The 23562-nt window shown below is 41.6% G+C and overlaps 1 protein-coding gene across 1 annotated transcript in view; it reads right to left on the minus strand.

The window, feature by feature from the left end:
• LOC117248496 (tropomyosin alpha-1 chain) overlaps nucleotides 1-23562 on the minus strand; it is a 69534-nt gene that overhangs the window by 10880 nt on the left and 35092 nt on the right. Inside the window, exons 4-8 of the mRNA XM_033613638.2 lie at nucleotides 17778-17895; nucleotides 16052-16122; nucleotides 13564-13639; nucleotides 7138-7200; nucleotides 6896-6965 (exon numbers count right to left, since the gene is read on the minus strand). Coding sequence (XP_033469529.1) covers nucleotides 6896-6965; nucleotides 7138-7200; nucleotides 13564-13639; nucleotides 16052-16122; nucleotides 17778-17895 — 398 coding nt within the window. The remainder of the gene's footprint in view (nucleotides 1-6895; nucleotides 6966-7137; nucleotides 7201-13563; nucleotides 13640-16051; nucleotides 16123-17777; nucleotides 17896-23562) is intronic.

The following is a 23562-nucleotide window of genomic DNA, read 5'->3' on the forward strand; positions in this document are numbered from 1 at the left end:
CATACTTCTACTGTTATTATACACATATGACTATTGTCACACAAGTATACTGTCAGATATTAATACATACTTTCAACATATTGTACCACAGTAGCCAGAACTATAACTATAATATTATTACTTTCATTAATGTTGTTGTAAGCTAGTGTCATTACCTGCATCTCTCTCTCTCTCTCTCTCTCTCTCTCTCTCTGTCTCATTGTGTCATATGGATTACTGTTAATTTATTATGCTGATCTGTTCTGTACGACATCTATTGCACGTCTGTCCGTCCTGGAAGAGGGATCCCTCCTCAGTTGCTCTTCCTGAGGTTTCTACCGTTTTTTTTTCCCCGTTAAAGGGTTTTTTTTTGGGGAGTTTTTCCTTATCCGCTGTGAGGGTCTTAAGGACAGAGGGATGTCGTATGCTGTAAAGCCCTGTGAGGCAAATTGTGATTTGTGATATTGGGCTTTATAAATAAAATTGAATTGAATTGAATTGAATATTGGATGAAGCGAGATACCCAACTCAGCTCACTTCCTGATTCAGTGACGTCAGTGCCACGCCCCCGTAGGAGACTTGAGGCAGCTCTGAATGTATTGTCGTCAATGAGGAAAATGAACGTGATCACAATTTATGGTCAATTCTTTAGCCCTGTAGTCACTAAAGTAAATATTGGGTTCATTTTCCACAAGCCACACATCTTACCAACATTCTGACGCTAAAGCTGCATTTTTCATCCGCACAGATCAAGAGAAAGTTAACTTTATTTGAGCCCTGTCCATCTCAGAAAACAAGTTCTCGCGAGATCTCGTGATCTTGATAAACAGGCGGTAAAATCACAGTTAGCTTACAAACAGTTATTTACCGCTAGTAATAAATAAAAAATGCCCAAGCTTTGTGCAACAATAGGCTGCAGTAATAGGAAGAATGTATTTTCATTCCACCTGCTTCTCGATCCGCATACACAGACATCCACAGAGCCTCTGTTCAACACGGTGGTGGGGAGGAGGGGGGGGTTGAGGGAGAACAGGCTCTGATTGGAGGTAACCACGCCCACTTAGGAGACAGGAAGAGTAACCGTTTTTTTAACATTGGATAAGCCTACAGTTGGGTATCTCCCTTCATCCAGTATCTCTGATATAAGTCCCACTGTCGGCAGGGTGGAAATAAGTCAAAGTGTGGCGGAGGCAGGGATGGTTTTTGCTATGGGCAATGTGGGCGACCGCCCAGGGCGCAATCTATGTGAGGGTGCACGAGCGCTCTCCACAAAAAAGAAAAAAAAAAAAACCTCGCCAGTTTTCTAGACTACCGCTCATTTCCACGTCAAGTTACTGGAGTGGGCGCTGGGGCGCCCCTATTATCACGGCGGTTGTGGGTTGAACGGGGGTCACAGACAGGAATATGGCGGAGGATCATAGTGCGCAAGATAACGGCTTACCGCAACAGAGAAGTCTGACTCCAGGTCCAGTAATTTCCTCTTTCGTTGGTGTCATGACTGCCCAGTAGTACCTGGACAACCGAGCCGTGGCGGCACACAGGTATGTAGCGTGTCAGAGGAGAAACAAGCCGTTCACGTTTCTCTCTTGTGGCAGGTAACGGTCCACAAACCTCACCGCACTTTAGGGACTGTTCTTTACTTATGAAGGGACTGTCAGGGGAGGAGGGTGGCTGGTTGATTTTTATCTTATTTATTTATTTAATTTTGATCCCCCCTATGTTAATCACTCATTGATGCAGTTAGGGACCTTTCTCTACGGCCAGGCTGTCAGCTGGGTGGGAATAAGTCAAAGTGTGGTGGAGAAGAGGGACCGGGAAAAGAGGCTCCGTTCTCCCCGCAGTTAGGGACCGTTTGCCATGGTACCGCTGCTGGGCAGGGTGGAATAAGTCCTGCAGAGTTTCAGAGGACCTGGAGAATGTTTTAGGATAGTAATAACATTATATAAGATAATCATATTGCAAAGATAATATATATAAGATAATAACATTAAAGATAAAATTAAATTGCAATACTTGAAACTTGATGATTTTACCTTTCTGTACATTTTGTATACAAATTCATTAAATAATTTTGTTTGTAAATGTCTATTTGCATCATGTTTATTACGGAAAACACATTATTTGATCAGTTTACATTGTGCCCCTAAAGTTCTTTGTGTGCTCTTTACTTTTTCAACTTAGGAGCACATGTGCTCCTTGGGAAAAAAGTTAGCGTCAAGCCCTGAACTTACATTGTTGACCTGAGACATTTCCCCCTGATGCCACAGGATGCCATTATAGTATAACGGAGACTGGCTGCGTATCATGTCGACATGAAAGGACAGCTTTTTTTATCGGTGTCTGATGCTGAGAGTCACTGACCAAGCACTGGACGACTTTGGAGTGAGACCGGGTTGACTTTTAGTGACCAGAAAAATATAACTGCATTTAAATGCATTGCAATGACTAGCATAAATAGAAACTTAAACCCTGGTGAGAACCCGGGTTAAACTTTTGGACAATATTTGTCCACATCCTGTGTGGAAATGGGGGAACATAATGTTAGAGACCAGTCAATACAATGCAGTTCTACACAACTACATCAAAAACAACTAAAGCTGATTGTTTCTTAAATGTTACACTTAAAACGCAATTTGATTCAGAGTGATATGATTAAAAACAATCTGGATGCACCTCAACTATTGGTTTAAATATGGCTATAAAGACAGGTGAATTCACTGCCTAAATGACCACGAACTCTTAACACCGCATTCCATGGTGGCAGCACATAATGGGTTGAAATTACGTGCTGGTACCATGGAAACAATGCCAATGTAAAGTCAATTAGGATCCATTGTCGTGGTGTCCACACGGATTCCCTGATTCAACAACGTCCTCTATCCACACAAAAACACTAAAGTGTTCTTGATATTAAAATGGCAAATATATTCCTCTGTTATAATTTCCCACCAATAATAATGATAATAATACATGATAGTTTGGCTGTACTAGATATTTGATATAGGCCTATTCAAATATTCAGTCCCAAAAATGCCATTTCTACAGTAGTACATAGTAGCTGAATTATCTGAAATTAACCATCATCCTTACTTTTTCTTAACATAGTTCATCTAGGTGCAGTGTCATTACTAGTTCGGCTTTACTAGACATTTGATATAATCAGTAGATGTATCTTTTTACGACTCTATTTTACAACAAGCTGCAAAAAACCTACCGTCCCAAAAACGCTGTTTGTAGAGTACTATCTAAAATATCTGAAATTAGCCAACATCCTTGCTTTTTTTCTTAACATAGTTCATCTATGTGCAGTGTCATTTCTAGTTCGGCTTTACTAGATATTAGATATATTCAGTAGATCTATCTTTTTATGACCCTATTTTACAACTCTATTTTACAAGCCACAAACAAACCTACCATCCCAAAAATGCCGTTTCTAGCGTGTTAGCTAAAATATTGAAAATTAGCCAACATCTGTACTTTTTCTTAACATAGTTCATCTAGGTGCAGTGTAATAACTAGTTCGGCTTTACTGGATATTAGATATATTAGGTAGATATATCTTTTTACAGCCCCATTTAGAACCCTACTTTGCAAATCAGAAGAACTACAACTATGTTGCTGAAATGTATCAAACTGCATGGTGCGGTCCCAGGGAATTGTAGTTTTTAAAAAATATGTGTTTTTCCTAGATTTGGAAGTTGTAAATACTGAATTGAGAGTACACTGTGGACTTTAAGAGGATGGTAAACACACTTGTGTAATCAGATTTTAAATATCTAATTTCTAAATGGGTGAAAAATTTATTTTATCCATATTTTACCCATATCTGACAGCACCCCCAGTTGTTGACTACACTCACATGATTGGTGAGGTCAAGAGCTCTCTATAACAGTTGGTCCCATGTCTGTACCCCCTTTTGTTGCTGAGTTATAAGCCCTCAAACATGCACTAAGGTCAAGGTTCAAAGGCGAATGGCTGAAAGCAGGAGCCATGTAGAATCTTCATACTGACATATGTTACTCTACAGGTTGAGACCTTTCCAATGATGTATTTGGTTTAGCTCTATGACAAAGTTTTGATTTTTTCATTTTATGAAAAATCAGCGGCCGCCGGTTCTGTGGAGCTGGCTTGGGGTCCGCTCTCCCCTGGTGGAGTGGAGGGTTGCCGGGTTGCCGCGGCGGCCGCCTCCCGATGCAGGCACTCCATGTGATGGTGTTTCCTCCCTGGTTCTTCCGTGCTCAGCCTTATTTTTTTCTTCTTATTTATTTATTTATTAGTGGCGTTTCGATTCGGTTACGGCAGACAGACGGCAATCTGAAATGGAATGAAGCCCACACACGGCAGACAGTAGCTACAAAACAGTAGTGGAACACGCCCCATCGGCCCACAGCACAATGCTCTTAAAGCCCTACGCTATCAAAAGCTGGCAAAATACATTTATTTTATTTTATGACCTTGACATTAACCTGCCATATTGTTGAGTTATAAAAGACACTTCGTGTTTTTGTGTGTATACAGAAATGTTAAAGATATTATTGAGGAAAACGAGGTTGACGTGACGTTATTGAATCAGGGAATCCGTGTGTCCATCACGAAAAAGGATCCTAATTGACTTTACATTGGCATTGTTTCAACCAATTACTGCTGCCACCACGGAATGCGGTGTTAAGAGGTTGTGGTCATTTCATGTATTTCTGTGAGATCAGGTTGTCTCTTTGTCTTCCTGGTGGTGCCATGAGTGAGTCACCTGCTCCAGGGACACAGAGATTCAAGGTTTGTAGCCCCAAGTTGGTAGGTATTACAATTTCTGAAGATCTTGGGGGTGGCTGTGGCCCAGGAGGTAGAGTGAGTCGTCCACTTATCAGAAGGTTGGCAGTTCAATCCCCAGCTCAAATTGCTCCCAGTATGTGAGTGCATTGATTGGTTAAAACTGAGTAGCAGGTGCACCAGTGTATGAATGTGTGTGTAAATTGGTGAAAGTGACAGGTACTGTGAAAGTCCTTTGAGTGGTCGAATGTCTAGAAAGGCAAGGAGAGTCCCTTAAGCTTTTATCTAATTCAGTTAAATGAACCATTCAGGGAGGTTTTCCTGACCAGGATCCAGATAGTTCGAGACAAGCCTTGTCCTTCTCTGAGCCAATCTTAAACCAATCTTACAGTCAAAACTTTGCTCGGAGAGATGATTAGTTGTATAACAGTATGTAAAGGTGTTTATGTAAAAAATAACTGTATACATATCACCAGACATTGTGAGATGTTTAATCTGCTTCAGTTTGTGCATTAACTTGTTTTCTACTGCCTCTCCATTCCCCATATATATCGCCATATGTTTAGCTGTTGAGAAAACTAGCACTCAAACTTTATTTTATCATTTACACATCTTCATAACCAAACAGAAAGTGCCTCCTTCTTTGTCTGGTCTCCCTTTTAGCAACATTCCTTATCACATAGGTCCCTCTACTGGTCACCTCTGGTAATACACTTAAATAACTGCATAGCAACACATCCCCCTTTCTTTGACGTTATGAACAATGAACAAAAGAAAACACTTGCCTTAGCACACATGGATAATATTAGTGTTGTAAATCAAAACTATCATCATCAAAATTACAACATTTTCTTTTTATATCATCATTTTTTTTTATCTTCTCCAGCTTGTCTTTGTTGAACATTTCAACATGTTTTCAATTAACACCAAGCTCTTTTAGACGAATAAACACATTTCAAAACCACAAATCATATTTGTACCTTTTTAAAAAAAAACAAAAAAACAAAAAAAAAATAACAAAAAATAACATTAGAACCTAAGAATCCAGTATACTGCTTTAAAGATCAAGTCTAACTGGTCTTTTGATCTGACGTTCAGATCTCCTCAATACAGGCGACTCTGTGGAAACATCACTTGTCTCAGGTACCGTGTCTACGTGTGACATAGCATCCTTTCCATCTGTATCACCACACAGTGTCTCTTGAAAAGTCTCTTTGGTTCTGAGAAGGTGTTGACGGTTCCTTCTGAGCACGTCCTTCCTCAGTTCTCACTTCATAGGACCTTGGTCCTACTTCCTAAAGAACAGTAGCTTTCCTGTTCCAAGCATCCTTGTCTTGGATTCTCACCACATCATTCTTTGCAAGTGGTCTGAGAGCTTTAGTCGACTAGTCGTAATGCTGTTTTTGTTTCCATTTCAGATTCTCCACTTTTGTCTGTATCGCCAGTCTCTGTTTAACCTCTGTGTAGCAGGGCAGGGTTGTGCATAACTTGCAACTCATCAAAAGTTCTGCTGGGGACAGACCACAGTCAAGGGGGCAGACCTGTAGCTCAGCAGAGCTAGATAAGGATCTGACTTACTGTCTGTGGCCTTCTTCAGAAGCTGCTTGATGATATGCACTCCCTTTTCAGCCTTGCCATTTGCCTGTGCATACTGGGGACTGGATGTGACATGGTGGAACCATATTGTTTTGCAAACTGCTGCCATTCTCTACAGTTATAACATGGACCATTTTCATTAACTACAGTCTCTGGTATTCCATGCCTAGCAAAGATGGACTTGACATGAGTGGTTACACTGTTGGCAGTTGCATTTGTGAGCAGAGCAATTTCTGGGAAGTTTGAATAATAATCAATTACAAACAAATAATCTTTCCCTTTTGCAATGAAACAAATCTTTTCCCACTTTCTTCCAAGGTGCAGTAGGAAGATCAGAAACCCTAATGTTGCGTTGTTATCCTAACTTAACGAGCCTCCTTGGATCACATTTGGCTCTGACCTCTCGAGGCGTGGACACAGGACCTCTAGGGGTGTCCTTGTCACAATTACATATACATGTCATTTGACCTGTTACTTTAGAAATGTTAATATGATATGTATGAAACAGACAAATGTAACTTATGAGAAAAACTGTGGTCAATGTTCCACCAACCTTCCAGATCATCGATAGTCTTTTCCAACTTGGCTACAGATCTCTCAGCAAACTCAGCTCGGGTCTCAGCCTGCGATGACAAAGAGCAAGTCTGATCAGTTGCATCTGAGGTAAACAAACTATAATACACGGAATAGGCAATGGTATGTCAACCTTTAGCATCTTACTGAAATCCTTTACAGTATAGTACAGGTTGTAAAGAAAAAAACTATATCTTAAGGTCGCCATTCGTTATTGCTCACCTCTTTCAGCTTGTCAGTGAGGATCTTGATCTCTTCCTCATACTTGTCCTCCTTTTGAGAGTACTGTGTTGAGAAACAACATAATTCAGATGCAAATCCATGTGAAAGCAATTTGGCATGTGCCTCATATCAACTTTTTGAAGAAAGAATAAATTAATCCTCTTCTCCATTTATTTACTTCCGCTAGGATAAATTATTCAAAAACATAATGTATCTTTTCACTGTTATACGGATGACACAGAGATGTACCTCCCCTAGAGCCAAACAACATCAACAAACTAAGTGACCTCAATAACTGTCTTCATGACATCAAATCCTGGGTGGCTGCAATTTTTTAGGGACCTCGGCTGAAGGCAGAAAAATTTGATAAAAGGAAAAAAATTGACTCCAAAAGTGCCAAAATGGGCACTCTAGCGCCACCTAGACACACTAAAATGGCCGCTGTGGCCCGTAGGAATGTCATAGAAAGATCAAACCAAAACTGGCTTGTTCGTCTCATTGAGACCTACAAAACACACACTGACACCCCTGCCCTAAATCCAGCAGGAAGTGAGCTAGTGCCTCTGAAAGTAACATGAGCAAATGTGGAGAAATTGTCAGCTGTGAGCTAGAGCGGAGAGGGGTCTAAAATCGTCTACAACTTTTGTCTTTAACTGTCTATGTGAGCTGGAGACCGAAACGGCGTGAGTCCGAGGTCCCGCCCAACACTGCTTGCAGCTTTAATTTTTTATTTTATTTGGAGAACAGCACTTGACCAGCATTATTTCTCTTCATCTTGGCCTATTGCGCCCCCCCCCCCCCTGTTAAATTACATGTTAAAATTTTGGTCATATTTGATTTGGAATTTAAATTTGACAAACAAATCAATCAAGTTGTAAAATTAAGTTTCATGCAGCTGTGCACCATCTTCAAACTCAGATCAATTTTTTGTACTTCTGACCTGGAGAAAGTCATCCACTCCTCCATATCCTCCCACCTTAATTATTGCAACTCATTAGTATTATGGTATTACTAAGTCTTGTTTATCCTTCAACAAGTCCAAAATGCAGCAGCAAGAGTTTTAACAATGTAAAAAAAAGGAAGCACATTACCTCCATTCTTGCCTCCCTATACCGGCTGCCTATTAGCTACAGAGTAGACTATATTTTAAGATTCTAATGTTTGTCTACAATGTGTTAAATAGCCTTGCCCCCTCTTACGTCACAGAGGTCCTCTCCCCATATCACAATGTGGCCTCTAGTTTCCCGGTTTGCCGCAGGGTGGCGAACCCTGCGCAGAGCTAGTTTCGAGCAGCGCAACCCGTGGCACGCTCAGTTTAGTAGTTTGGCAGACCGAGGTGCGCTGAGATGGGTGTGGCGGCGCAGCAGGGGGAGGTGTCGACAGATCCAGCTTGGTGCAGTGACATTTTCGTGCCAAAAGGCTTCACCGAAGGTGTGCTAAAAGCTCACCAGCTGAAACCAGGTCTACTGTCAGCGCAGGCGGAGCGCAGCCGGTGTAGTGGCAGTTTGGCTGACCGGCGGACAGTGGGCACTCGTCACCAAAACCTCACAGGCAGGTCTCCAGAATGTCAGGCACATTAACGATGCAATAAATACCCACAGAAACCACTATTCAATGCAACTATCTGCAATTAGCACATAAATGTATCTCTATATTGACGGTCCCGTCACATCTGATGTCAGATCAAAGGGGATTGGCACCGTTTGGCACGCATAATGGAAACCCAACCTGATTTGATTAACACAGCAGCAAACTAATGAGTTCACATCCCTCTCAGCCAACCACAAACAGCCACAGCATCAGATAGGGAGTATATATTCAGCATCTGTCATCTTAGAAAAGTCAAAAGAAAATAAACAGAGTGAGACTGCGAGAGAGAAAGAGAGAGCGCGCGCACACGAGAGAAACGCAACATTGATTTACAATTGTGGTGACCTCCTCCCAGGCTACCTTTGCATCATCAGCCCGTGGAGGTCTGCTCGCAGTTCCGTATATTCGGACACTGCGAGCTTGGACCTCCTGGACCAAGATATCAGTTTCCTCCTGGGAGAAGATTGGCCATCTGACGCTGCTGCTCTCTTCTGCCATGGTGAATTGAGTAAACTCTCATTACGCCTCCGCGGGGCGCATTTAAGGGCAAGGAGAAGGGCTCATTTGATTGGTGTGATGTGAATCGGCTGTGTAAAACCCACTCCACGCCTTCTCTCCTCCCTCTTTCCGACTTGCACAGGTAGGAGGGACAGAGGTGGGAAAGAGGAATAGCTGCGTCAGCGCACACGGTGTGCCAAACTTGCAAAATCCGCCTGGCCACACCCAGTTGGCGAAGCGCAGCTGCGCTGTGCCTCCGCCTCGCCTGGTCTGCGAAACTAGAGGCCTGTGAGAGAACTGAGATCATCTGACCAAAGACTTCTGTCTGTCGCAACATCCAGGACTAAGTATTATGGCGACAGAGCTTTCACTATTGCTGCCCCACGATTTTGGAATTCTTTCAATTCTCCCCCACCACTGACATTTTCAAGAGTCATCTTAAAACACACTTTTACTCACTGGCCTTTAATTGCACACAACGTGATTGTCATTGTTGCTGTTACTGTCACAATATGGTGACAGTATAAAAACAGCAAGGATACAGTTTTTGCTACAGGTGCAATAATAACGGTAATGATATGTTATCATTACTGTGTGTGTGCTGTAAGAGCACTTTGGATGAACTCAGTTTGTATTTAAAGTGCTATATAAATAAAGTTGACTTGACTTGACTTACAGTATGCAGGCTAAGTAGTAAATAATGTGAAATTTCATCACAAAGAAGATAATTGCTGTGTGATCATCTTTGTTTTTCCTTTCAACAACTCTTTTTCTTTCTTATTGCTGTGTTGACACCACTCCTCTCTTTCTATCTCTTCAACCCGTTCTCACTCCCATCCAGTCAAATACTGATGCTTGGTCAGTTGCCTTTTGGTGTCAGATAATGATGCACTGAGACACCCTTTAGCTTCTGTAAGAAGTGTAAATAAAAGTGGAAGGGACAATTGGTGGATGTGTCAAACAAATCAGGAGACTGCTGGTCCTGTCCAATGTGAAACCTTAAATCAACGTTGAGTTATTTTAAGAGCTTAGCGTAGTATGTCACGTATGTCATGTGACATATAGCAGTTTACAGCACAAAGTCAAGAACATACTTATTTTAACGTAACCATGACCATGTACTTATGTTGCCTAATCCTGAGGAAGTAAAGCTAAAGATGAAGTAAATCTATATTGGACATTTATTGTAAAATGAGACGGTATGCCTTTAACCAGCAGAAACGAGATTTCCTGTGGTAAAGAAGTTTATTTTGAAAAGACTCCTCCAGTTCAGCATTTTGGCTGTTACCATCTTATTTTTCTGGAGCCAGAAGTGACCATATTTGGACATGAAGGTCGAGCTGTGGAGAGGCAAGGGGTGGATCTGACTCATAGAGTGTAGCAACACCTCACAGACAGCCTGTCGCTTTAAGCCCTAATAAAATGTAAATGGTAGAGGTATATAAATATTCAACCCCTGTGCATTTGTCATGAAGGAGGACATTAGCTGTAGAGACCAAAACCTTTTTTTAATGCCAGGCTGTAAACATGTTTATTTTTCCTGTAAAGTTGGGCATTTTAACATAGAGGTCTATGGGGACTGACTGGCTTATAGAGCCAGCCTCAAATGGTCATTCAAAGAACTGCAATTTTTGGCACTTTGGTGTTTGCTTCATCTTACAGCCTTGGAGGGGTCTGTTGCGTGATTGAAACATCAACCAAGCATAATTAGCAACATTAAAATGTTAACGTGCACATAACAGACACAGATAATGTTAGTGTTATATCTAACACCTTGCTAAGTTATTGTCAACACATTGTCCAGCCATTGTATTCATCAAACAGAGTATGATGAAAAACAACACACTTGCAAGTGGCATTGTAGAAACCAACGTCCAGAATGGGAAGACCCTGAGCCTTGTTGCCGGTGTGTTATGTATGTACTATTGTCGGCTAGTGCCGATGTAACAAGTGGCATCCCATTTCCCAGGTTGAAGCAACTCTTACCTTTTTTGCATTTCACACCGCACTTAGAAAAAATTTGGACATCCACAACTCCCACCTCCCTCCAAAGTCCCATCCCTCTCCTCCTGCAACTCCACCTCCCTCCAACGGCCTATTCCCCCCTCCTCCATTATGTCCCCATTACGTCTATGGAAGACGTAGGCGTTGGCAAGGTACCGTTAGATACACGAAAGAGGACAGTGAGTGTAACATTACAAATGCAACCCTGGAGTTTTAAAACTCAGTCAGTGATGACTAATGAGTTTTAGAATAAGGTTACAGTTAACGTTAGATAGTAGCGTTAATGTTAATAGTAAGTTGAAATGCACAAGGAAGATAACGTTAATGTTTCAGAGGCTATGCTACAGTAGGCTAATGTTAGCCATTAGCAACTGGCATGCGACATTTAGCATACCCCAAGCAAAAAGAAACAAAACATTTAAAAACAATTCGTGCAACATATAAGAAAGAACATATAGTGCAATAGTAGGATGAAAAGGGTCGACATTTCACAGTCAAAAACTCCACATCCTGAGAGCAGAACTGTGAGATCCTCTTCACATCACAGCACCATAAACTGTTTGTGTATATTGCCTGAGCTTACCAGATGATGCAGCCTCCCCGTCTGCTCTATGTAGTGTTAGCCCTGTTAGCTCAACACCGGAGTCTAATATGTTACCATTCATCCATGTCTCAGTGAACACAAGGACGCAGCAGTCCCTCACTCCTTGGTGATTGGATCTCCACAGTCGGATGTAATCCATTTTCGTGTCCAGCGAGTGGACGTTCACCAGAAGGCCGCTGGGAAGAGCTGGTTTGATGGGATTAGCTCTTAGCTCTTAGCCTAGAGCTAACCCCTCCACGCTTCCTCTGCTCCTGTGTCCTGTCACAGCACTGCCGGCGTCTCCCCATCAGGATAGCTCCAGGCGAAACCACAGTCATCTCAGGGCTAGCTCGACGTAGCAGGCCAAGCTTGCTACACATCCTGAGCTCTCTTGGTTGTAGCGTTAGATCTCTGCAGCAGTTTCTAATGTCTGTTAGAAACTTGTAACTGTATTGCACTTAAGAATTCACTTATTGTTGCACCGTGTTCATAGTGGGGAGATGCTGCGCGAGTGGTTACGTCAGTCGGAGGCCTCCACGAGGGGAAGACAGACAGGACAGGAGAAAACTCAGACCAATCATTGCATTCAGTCAGTGATTGGTCTGAGTTTTCTTAGAACCATATGAGAATGGTATAATGATGACTTTTTATTTCTGGTGGAATTGACTTACATTTTAGTGTGCCATCAGCTTATTAGGAAGGAAATCCAGGAAGAGGAAGGTTATTTAAGTGTGGGAGTGGCCTATTTGAATCCATTTTGTTTGAGACCATGCTGCAAAGTGAGTGTGTTTGCTGATCCTGTGAGTTCATTTATCTCCTTTAACTTTAGCTTACATTGTAGTTATGCTATGTAGCGTGTGAAATAGAGTATGGTGAATGTGCTAGTAAAGGTAGTATCAGCATTGCTTCTGCCTGGAGCTCGCATAAACGGAGCCTGGGCTTGGTTGAAGGTGGCAGTGCTGTTTGGGCTGAGATCACTGTCCAGCCTCCTGGAGGTGCCATTGTTGTGAGGGCTCGTCCTGGGGAGGTAGACTGTACAGCCTAACCCGGCGGGGGAGTGTGATAGCCTAACAAGGCTTCCTTCCCTGGGTCTACCTCCTCTGTGGTAGTATAGGTAAGGTAAAGGAGGTTGTTCGGTTAGTGTGGGGAGCAGTGAGACCTGGCATTAGGGGAGTGTCTCTGGGACGCCAGAGATCACTGTCTAGCCTTCTGGAGGTGTCGTGGGACTAACTAGACGAAACACCGGTGAAAGGAGGTTCCCACCCGATGACCCCAAAGACATGTTAGTTATCACTGCTCACGGGTCTGTATAGTTAAGCCTTGCCATAATAGCTTATCGTAGGGCTTAGGAGGATTATTCACTGAGTGCTGATCCCTTTTTTTTTTTTTTTTTTTTTATTGGAGCACAAACTTCTTGTGTTTATTTGAATTGAATTGAATTTAGTGTGCCATCAGCTTATTAATAGCATTTTAACCTACACAAAGAAAAGTGTAAAATATCCAGAAAGGTAAGTGTTGCTTTAAGATATCAAACCCTACCCTTGTTGCTCTTTTCTGAAGGGCCACTACTCAGTTGAGGACACTCCAAAACTAGGCGTAGGACCAAGGAAAGGGAATTGGGATTGGGCCAAGGATAGCTTTTCTTGTGTTTCTCCACTAATTTATTTCATTTAATTTGTTTCCTGTGTGTATTTGCAGAATAACAAAAGCATGCTGTGCCTGCTGGTCTGAGTACTATATCCTGGACCTACCTTCTCAGCCTGGGCCTCCAAAGACTTCAGGTTATTGGTGACGTTCTTCAGTTCCTCCTCCAGTTCAGCACATTTACTTGTTTAGTTTGGATTTCAAGGAAGAGAAGAGACAAAACACAGATGTCAATAAGATTATTAGATTAATTTAGAGTTGCACACAGGCCAAGATTGGCTGTTGGGAATAGCGGAAGTTTTTCCAGTGGCCTGGCCCACTAAATGGGCCACAGCTAAAAAGCTTTATTCTTTGGGAGTGCTGGGAAGGCATCACACATTGTCAAATGCTCCTGAAGCAGTCAGTCAAGCACAGAAAGGTTGGGGGCGCTTTAAAATGGGTTGTGGTGGAAAGAGGAGGAAGAGGGGAGCAGAGAGGGAGTGAGATAAAAAAAGAAAGGCTCTTGCAGATGATGCTTTGCTAAAATGAGAAATGAGCAAGAGAAGCCAAATACTTCAGACCACCCTTCAGATGAGATATTTGAATTTATATATGAAATGATTATTAAATAGCAAATTATTTAATAAAGGGTTAGCTTGGTTAGGGTAAAGGGTTAGTCCTTGTGTTGTCTCCCTTCTTCATGATATCTTCATCTGATGACATAGTTTCACGGACATAGGTTCACGGACTGCATTTTTTCATCTGCATAATATTGCGAAAATTAGGCCTATCCTGACCCGAAAAGATGCAGAAAAATTGGTCCACGCTTTTGTTACCTCTAGGCTGGATTACTGTAACTCTCTATTAGCAGGTAGCTCTAGTAAGTCCTTAAAAACTCTCCAGCTAATGCAGAATGCAGCAGCACATGTACTAACAGGAACTAAGAAACGAGATCATATTTCTCCTGTTTTAGCTTCTCTGCACTGGCTCCCTGTAAAATCCAGAATTGAATTTAAAATCCTACTGTTAACTTATAAAGCTCTAAATGGTCAAGCTCCGTCATATCTTAGAGAGCTCATAGTGCCATATTATCCCACCAGAACACTGCGCTCTGAGAACGCAGGGTTACTCGTGGTCCCTAAAGTCTCCAAAAGTAGATCAGGAGCCAGAGCCTTCAGCTATCAGGCTCCTCTCCTGTGGAATCATCTTCCTGTTACAGTCCGGGAGGCAGACACCGTCTCCACATTTAAGACTAGACTTAAGACTTTCCTCTTTGATAAAGCTTATAGTTAGGGCTGGCTCAGGCTTGCCCTGTACCAGCCCCTAGTTAGGCTGACTTAGGCCTAGTCTGCCGGAGGACCCCCCTATAATACACCGGGCACCTTCTCTCCTTCTCTCTCTCTTGTATTCTATTACTGCATCTTGCTAACTCGGCCATTCTGGATGTCACTAACTCAGCTTCTTCTCCGGAGCCTTTGTGCTCCACTGTCTCTCAGATTAACTCATATCGCAGCGGTGCCTGGACAGTGTGACGTGTGTGGTTGTGCTGCTGCCGTGGTCCTGCCAGATGCCTCCTGCTGCTGCTGCCATCATTAGTCATTAGTCATACTTCTACTGTTATTATACACATATGACTATTGTCACATATGTATACTGCCAGATATTAATACATACTTTCAACATATTGTACCACAGTAGCCAGAACTATAACTATAATATTATTACTTTCAATAATGTTGTTGTAAGCTACTGTCATTACCTGCATCTCTCTCTCTCTCTCTCTCTCTCTCTCTCTCTCTCTCTCTCTTTCTCTCTCTGTCTCATTGTGTCATACGGATTACTGTTAATTTATTATGCTGATCTGTTCTGTACGACATCTATTGCACGTCTGTCCGTCCTGGAAGAGGGATCCCTCCTCAGTTGCTCTTCCTGAGGTTTCTACCGTTTTTTTTCCCCGTTAAAGGGGTTTTTTGAGGGAGTTTTTCCTTATCCGCTGCGAGGGTCATAAGGACAGAGGGATGTCGTATGCTGTAAAGCCCTGTGAGGCAAATTGTGATTTGTGATATTGGGCTTTATAAATAAAATTGATTGACTGAATTGATTGATGATATGTACCTTGGGTTTTATTTGATGCACATTGTACTAAGGTGCTGTTGGCTCCTTAGTTTTTGTGTTTAACATGCACTCAAATTCACCAGAATGCAGGAAAATAAGTATTTGAAGTAAAATATTCCTGATAGCAGACTTCCAGACCCCCTGCCTAAAAAGTGGTCTGACTGGGGCTATATTTCGCCCTATATTTCCCGCCCTGAAAGATTTTTTCCAGTCTAACCCTGGTTGCACATTGTTTTAAAAAACAGTACGTTGCTGTATCTAAAATCAAACTGACCACACAAGCAGAAGTCAGCAAATACATTCTACTTTGTAAAAGGAGTTAGGATGTTGTGACACCTGACAGCTGAGAAGCTTGACTTTGTAACTCATCTTGCAATTTTTCTGGACATTCAGTTCTTATTCTTCCACCGAGTGATCTGGCCTTATTACTAAAAAGCACATAGAAAAGTCAAATCTTATAAGAAGACAATGGAGTGTAAGGTAAACGTTATAGATACTCACGCCTCAGCCAGCTCTGCCCTCTCCTCTGTACGCTCCAGTTCTCCTTCTACAATTACCAGCTTACGAGCCACCTGGGCAAATGGAATTTTATACATATGTATATTATAAGGTTTCATACATCACAGACATTAAAACATAATCAACTCCTTTATAGCCACAGTTAAATGTGCCTTCTTTACTTTTTTATGTGGACTGGTCAGTAAGAGTGCTGATCTCAGTGTCACTTAACATTTATCCATTGCACATATTATTGGCTTATTGTGAAGCAATAACATTGGTTGTATGGCTATATTATTATTAATACTGCCATAATACATATAAAAATCACCATTGCAGCGGTACATATATGTTGAGCATCATTAGGAGCTTCTCACTCACGAGATACTGGGTACGGTTACGTGATGGCTTCTCATTCAGAATGAAATAAATCTGAATGAAATCATTCGGAATTAAAGTTTTTCCAGGTAGTTTACATGAGAAATATTCATTCCGAATAAGGGTTTACATGGGAGATCAGTTTAATCGCCTTTATTCGGGTCTGCGCAAGGTTTGGGGCAGGGAAGGTTTCTGATTAGATAGGGGGCGGGGCGGATGTTACGTGTTTACGTTTACCGGAAGAAAACACTATAGTCCTCGCTCCGGATAACAAGATGCTTGATGATGCCATTCTTAGTGCCTTGTTTAGGTTATATTCTTGAAGCAGCAGTACGACAACAACCTTGTTCTGCTAATGCTTAGTCTGTTGAGGAGAAGAGGTAGAAGGTCGAAGAAGGGAGATAGAAGACCGTGCTTTGGCATATGGATACCGGTGAGTGCAACGAGTCCGACTGCTCTATTTCAGCCCGTTGTTATGCGCGCTATATACGTCATAGCGCCAGAAGGGCAAGGAAACGAGCATGCGCAGAAAGACCGGAATGAACTTAAAGAGGAATGGTTCGCAGGTTAACTCATATCGCAGCGGTGCCTGGATAGTGTGACGCGTGTGGTTGTGCTGCTGCCGTGGTCCTGCTAGATGCCTCTTGCTGCTGCTGTTATCATTAGTCATACTTCTACTGTTATTATACACATATGATTATTGTCACATATGTATACTATCAGATATTAATATATACTTTCAACATATTGTACCACAGTAGCCAGAATAATTATAATATTATTACTTTCATTAATGTTGTTGTAAGCTACTGTCATTACCGTCTGTCCTGCATCTCTCTCTGTCTCTGTCTCTCTCTCTGTCTCTCTTTCTGTCTCATTGTGTCATACGGATTACTGTTATTATTATGCTGATCTGTTCTGTACGACATCTATTGCACGTCTGTCTCTCCTGGAAGAGGGATCCCTCCTCAGTTGCTCTTCCTGAGGTTTCTAACATTTTTTTCCCCCGTTAAAGGGGTTTTTTGGGGAGTTTTTCCTTATCCGCTGATGTCGTATGCTGTAAAGCCCTGTGAGGCAAATTGTGATTTGTGATATTGGGCTTTAAAAATAAAATTGAATTGAATTGAATTGAATGAGCGTTTACATGCACACAAAATTCTTTCATTCGGAATGACAAGCGGAATAAACCACCCCCTTTAATCGGATTTAATTTTCAATCGGAATGACCATTTTTGAATCAGAATAACCGTTTACATGACCGCTTTTAATCGGAATGGTCTTTCATTCCGAATGAAAGTGGAGTTAAACTGTCCATGTAAACACACTGACTATGATACTGCAGAAAACTCACCTCCTCATACTTGCGGTCAGCCTCCTCTGCAATGTGTTTAGCCTCCTTCAGCTGAATCTCCTGAAGCTCCATCTTCTCTTCATCTTTTAGAGCCCTGTTCTCAATCACCTTCATACCTCTGCACACACAAACAAAATTTTATTATTTTAATTAATATATTTCATAAAGCAAAAAAAAAAAAAGTAAATTACAGACCAGAAGTTACTGAAAAAAAAGAAGTCAGTTCTTTCATAAACATCAGCTAATTATGAGGAAACCACATTTTTTTTGGATTGGTTGATATAGTAGCAGTTTCTATATCAGCTTTAATTTCCACTATCTAGGGCCCACCAAAGGTTTTTTTTTTTCCAAGCTGAAAATGCCAGTTGTTCCCAGGAAACGCCCAGCTGGGAGCGTTTGAGGTGCTATGTGTTTTCAACTGATAGATAGATTTCAATCAGGAGAGACACGTTTTTATAGTATAAAGAATATTTATTAACATGTGCACATAGGACTGCGAAATGTGAAAAGTCTTTGGCGATTAGACCCTGTAGAGATGGTATGATTTAAGGAGGGTGATGAATCCATATTTGAATAGGGAACCACTGCGGGGTTGAGATGCTGATGGTGGTAGAGGTGGTGAAGATGAGATGAGAGGAAGATGAAGTGCTGGTGATCTGGATGAGTAGAAGAATGAGCCATTGTTGAGCTTGTCCTGGACTCTGGATACCATGGCTGGAGGTGAATGGGGTGGAGGAGGGCACGAAGATTCTGCCTAAAATGATGGCTGACAGCAGCAGAAGAGAGAGCAGATATAAAATTTTGCAGTGGCATCCTGATTGGCTAAGTGAACAACCATAAGAGTGAACAACCATAGTCAGCTAATTAGGGGAAGCAGTGGGAGTGGGATGGAGAGAGTTGTAAATGTTGTACAAAGTTGTACAAAGAAAGTCTTCCTGACTGAACTTATGCTGAGCTTCATTTCAATCAGGAGAGAAATGTTTTTTTCTAGTAAAAAGAATATTTGATAATATTTATTATCATGTGCACATAGGAATGCGAAATGTGAAAAGTCTTTGGCGATTAGACCCCATAGAGGTGGTATGATTTAAGGAGGATGATGAATGCATAGTTGAGTAGGGACCCCCCCAAAAAAGAAGAGTAAGAAGGGAGAGGGACAACCAACCAATTGACATGAGGTGATCTTTACCTTACCAGCAATAAATAAGTAAAGAGAAAATTATTGGGAGATGCGCAGCTAGAGAAGGTTTATTAAGCAAAATGTGAAAGACTATGGAATGGATATCTGCATAGTTAAGTCTATGACAGAAATTAGCCCTGAATGAAATTAGTACAACTCTGATGAGAAATGTGTGGTAGCAATATGTCTGGAATGACAGCTAGGGAGCCACCAACAAGTAGATGATGATAGATGCAAAATAAGTGTTGAAAAGGAAAGCAGCAAGGAAACGTGTTGAGGTCTAACCACCAAATGATATAAAGCCAGAGATAAGTAAGCTGTGACAACAGAAATGATGGTGATATGCCAGAAAGGAAAGCTGAAAAGTCTGTGGTTCTGCAGACCATGGATGTCTATATGTTGAACATAATAAAAGGTCAACGAGGACAAACTAAAATGAAAGGTCATAAGACCAAACAGAAATTAAGGTCAGAAGACCAACTTAGATAAAATGTTAAAAAAAAACAACATTAAGGTCCGGTGACCAATCATAAATTAACATCAGCAATTTTCAGCATGACAGCAACAGAAATTAAGGGTCTGATGACCAAACTGAAAATACTGTGACTGGTGCTAGGTCCTAGTGACCAGGGGTGTCTATATGTTGAACATAATAAAAGGTCAATGAGGACAAACTGAAATAAAAGGTCATAAGACCAAACAGAAATTAAGGTCAGAAGACCAACTTAAGTAAAAATGCAAAAGGAAGACAAAAGTCCGGCGGCCAAACGTAAGTTAAAGGCAGCAATTTTCAGCATGACAGCAACACAAAGGGTCTGATGACCAAACTGAAATTACCATGACTGGTGCGAGGTCCTAGTGACCTGGGCATATATGTAGAATATAATAAAAGGTCAGTGAGGACCAAACATAAATAAAAGGTCATAAGACCGAACAAAAACTAAGGTCATGGTCCCACAGACCATGATAGAGCATTTGCATGAAGTCCCAAAGACCATGGGTGTTTGTGCATACAGCATGAGGTCCCACACACCGTGATTGTGCATTTGCGTGAGGTCCCGAAGGCCATATAAATGAGTGAGCAGCATGATAAATGCAAGCAAATTAAAAAGAATTGAACTAATAGAATTATGTTAATTTATGTCCAACTTGAATAAATGAGTACAGCAGGATAGGTCCCAAGACTAGAAGAAAATAAATCAGCAAGAAAGAAATTGTGATAAGATAACCACAAGGACATAATCATGGGTGATGTATGATAGTGGACTATAAAGTGATAAAGGTGAGCAATTAGCAGACAAGCCAGTGTTAGTGAATGCAGCATATAGTTGGAGGACCATGGATGACTGTGCATACGACATGAGGTCCCACAGACCATGATGCAGCATTTGCATGAGGTCCCAAAGACCATGGGTGTTAGAGCATATGGCATGAGGTCCCATGGACCATGATAGAGCATTTGCATGAGGTCCTGAAGACGGTAGAAATGACTACGTTAAATGTTGCTGTTGACCCTGGCTTCATATGAGTAGAGGAGAGTCCGATGGCTGCTAGGCTTGTTTATACAATTTAGAATGCCATAGGCTTGAGCTAGAACATTAGCATGTAGTATTTGTGGGGAAAATGTGTCCAGTAGAAGACAGGTGCTTTGTCTGTGAATGCTGCGAGTTATAGTGAAGCCGATTATGTAGTTGTGTTTGAAATTGTTGCTATTATGCCATGTTTAATGTGTTTCATACGGTGGCCGACAAGGACAAACGCGAAATACTGCAAATACAGAAACGCACTCCAAATAGAGAAACGCACTGCATATAAGAAAACAAATGCAAAGGGAAAATGCTGCAAATACAGAAACATGCTGCAAATACAGAAACGCACTGCAAATAGAGAAACGCGCTGCATATGAGAAAACAAATGCAACGGGAAAATGCACTGCAAATACAGAAACGTGCTGCATATAAGAAAACAAATGCAAAGGGAAAATGCTGCAAATACAGAAACGTGCTGCATATACAGAAACGTGCTGCATATGAGAAAACGCTGCATATACAGAAACGTGCTGCATATACTGAAACGCGCTGCAAATAAGAAAACAAATGCAAAAAGAAAACGCTGCATATACACTCATACAACGGAAATGCTCCAGGCCTCCAGGGGCAGTGCTGAGCTTCCACCCGAGAGACAGACAAGTGAGCGAGAAGAAGAAAGTTATGTTTGGAGGATAGTTGGAGCCGGGACAGGCAACACAGAAAGGTACGTATTCTTTTTTATTTTTCTTTCTTTCTTGTTTTTCACATGTGGCCCTCATCTAGGCCTTTTTGGGGGTATTTTGCCTGCCTTTACTTTAAAGGTCATATCACAGTTATTCTAAAGGCTACATACACATGCTATATCTTTTTTTTTCCAGGACAATCTGGGCTAACTTTTTTTTTTTTTCTAACAGATTTGCCATGTCCTTCTATGTGCCTGTATTTTATATTAATTTTTATATCAATGAAAAAAACAAATCTGTGTTACTAAATTCTTAGATTCTTACATGTATCTCACCATAGCAAGTTGGAAGTTGACATATTCTGCCATATATGAAGAGGGGAGACTCTCTGGAATCTGGCAATACAAGAACCATGATGCTGGGACATTCTGTCACTTCACAGCTGTCCAAAACATGTGGTTTGTGCCAGGCGGACATGATTGCCAGTATTTTTTCATTATTGCAAGAAATTCCATTGACTCATTCACAAGTCAAAAATGTGTTTTATCTGAGAGAAACATGCAATATTTACATCTAAAGGCCCGAACATACTTGGGCGGAACGTACGCGGAGCAAAGCTTAGATTTTACGACCACGCGGACTCCGCTCCGCACACCAGTGACTGCTTGGCATGTATTTTTCACATCGACGCGCAGGAATTGTGGGTAATGTAGTGTGTTTCACAGACATTTTTACAGGAAACTACAACGCGGAAGTGCGCTCGACTATGGAAACCCGAATGACTGCGGACCTTTCTCGCAGAGTCCGCTCCGCTTATAGTACGCACAAGTATGTTCGGGCCTTAAGACAATAGAAAAATAGTCAACCAAGTGCAATGGTGTCCTCCAAGATAATATTTGCCACTTTGTTCGCAGTAAAAAAAAATTGGGCATTGGGGGGGGGGTTGTGTCCCCCTCAATGTATATGGTGACTACTGCCCTGTCAGCATGCATAATTAGGCTACAGTTGTCTGGGTAAGGTGAAGTGCGTTGGTCTTGTCATGCAAAGTGTGATAGAGTGTCAACTGGACAATATGGAGATATTTGCATCTTGAAAGCCGGACTACAAATGTGGATAGACAGGGAGAAACACACGCAAGCCTAAGACGTGGTAAAATACGATATTCCTCACTATATGAAGTGACTGATAACAAGATCTGTATAATGGATTGTAAAGAAATTCGTCAGATTTTTATTTTGTAAACAATTGATCTGGATTTATAGCGTGATGGGATGACAGCACAATGATGTGTGGTATCACTGGAAAGCTCTGGTCCTGCGCTTTCATGTGATATGCGTGGCTTCTCGCTATGACACACGGTCGCGGAGAAAAACTATAGAGAAGAACAGGTGTGAATTTGATCGCAATATGCGTCGTTCGGGCCCATTTTTCAAAATCATCATAGAGCCTTACTATTAGGCTCAAATGAAAGCTCTGCTCATACTGAGTTCAGATATGGATAGTAAAATTACAACATACACATAGGTCATCAGATGTCTGGGGTGGAACCATTGAAAGCAGGGAGACAGAGAAGATTCTTTAGCTTGGAGTTGTTTTTATTAACATTTTTTTAATTATTTATTTATTATGATTTATAGAATAGAATAGAATAGAATAGAAAACTTGTCTGGAACCAAAAGGCAACAGAAGTTTGTCTTCGAGAGGGCTCAACACTATCTATCTATTGAATTTACTAAAAAGACTCTCCATCTGAATCTGTTGAATCTTCACACTGATTCCTCAATGATAGAGAGGACAAATGCCTTCATATCCTTCATGTTTTAATTCCAGACTCTCACCCACTCACCCATTTGTCCTCTCAATCATTTATGCTAAGAGTGCAGATGTGAGCTGCGGGCAGGCCAGAGTTTCCAAATGGCACAAACTGAAGAATATGTGTACAATCTGTCTCCCACTTGATGATGACTCTTTGAATCTTCATATGGAAAGGACAAACTACCTTACATATTGCCAGCTCCATTACAACCTGCAAAAGCATCCTTCTCCCATTGGTCAAGGATGGGAACTAGTGAATGGAAAGGGTTGACCAGTGCATCACACCCTGCCCACCTTGCCCCAGCAGCTCACACCTCATGACTGCTCAGATGAGAGTAGCAGTGATGATGAGAGGAGTCAGTGTGAAGATTCAACAGATTCAGATGGAGAGTGTTTTTAGTTAATTCAATAAAAAAATCATAATAAATAGGGCGGCACGGTGGTGTGGTGGTTAGCACTGTCGCCTCACAGCAAGAGGGTTGCCAGTTCGTTCCGGGTGTGGGAGCCCTTCTGTGCGGAGTTTGCATGTTCTCCCCGTGTCAGCGTGGGTTCTCTCCGGGCACTCCAGCTTCCTCCCA

Source organism: Epinephelus lanceolatus, chromosome 16, assembly GCF_041903045.1.
Source record: "Epinephelus lanceolatus isolate andai-2023 chromosome 16, ASM4190304v1, whole genome shotgun sequence".
Classification (NCBI taxonomy): Eukaryota; Metazoa; Chordata; class Actinopteri; order Perciformes; family Serranidae; genus Epinephelus; species Epinephelus lanceolatus.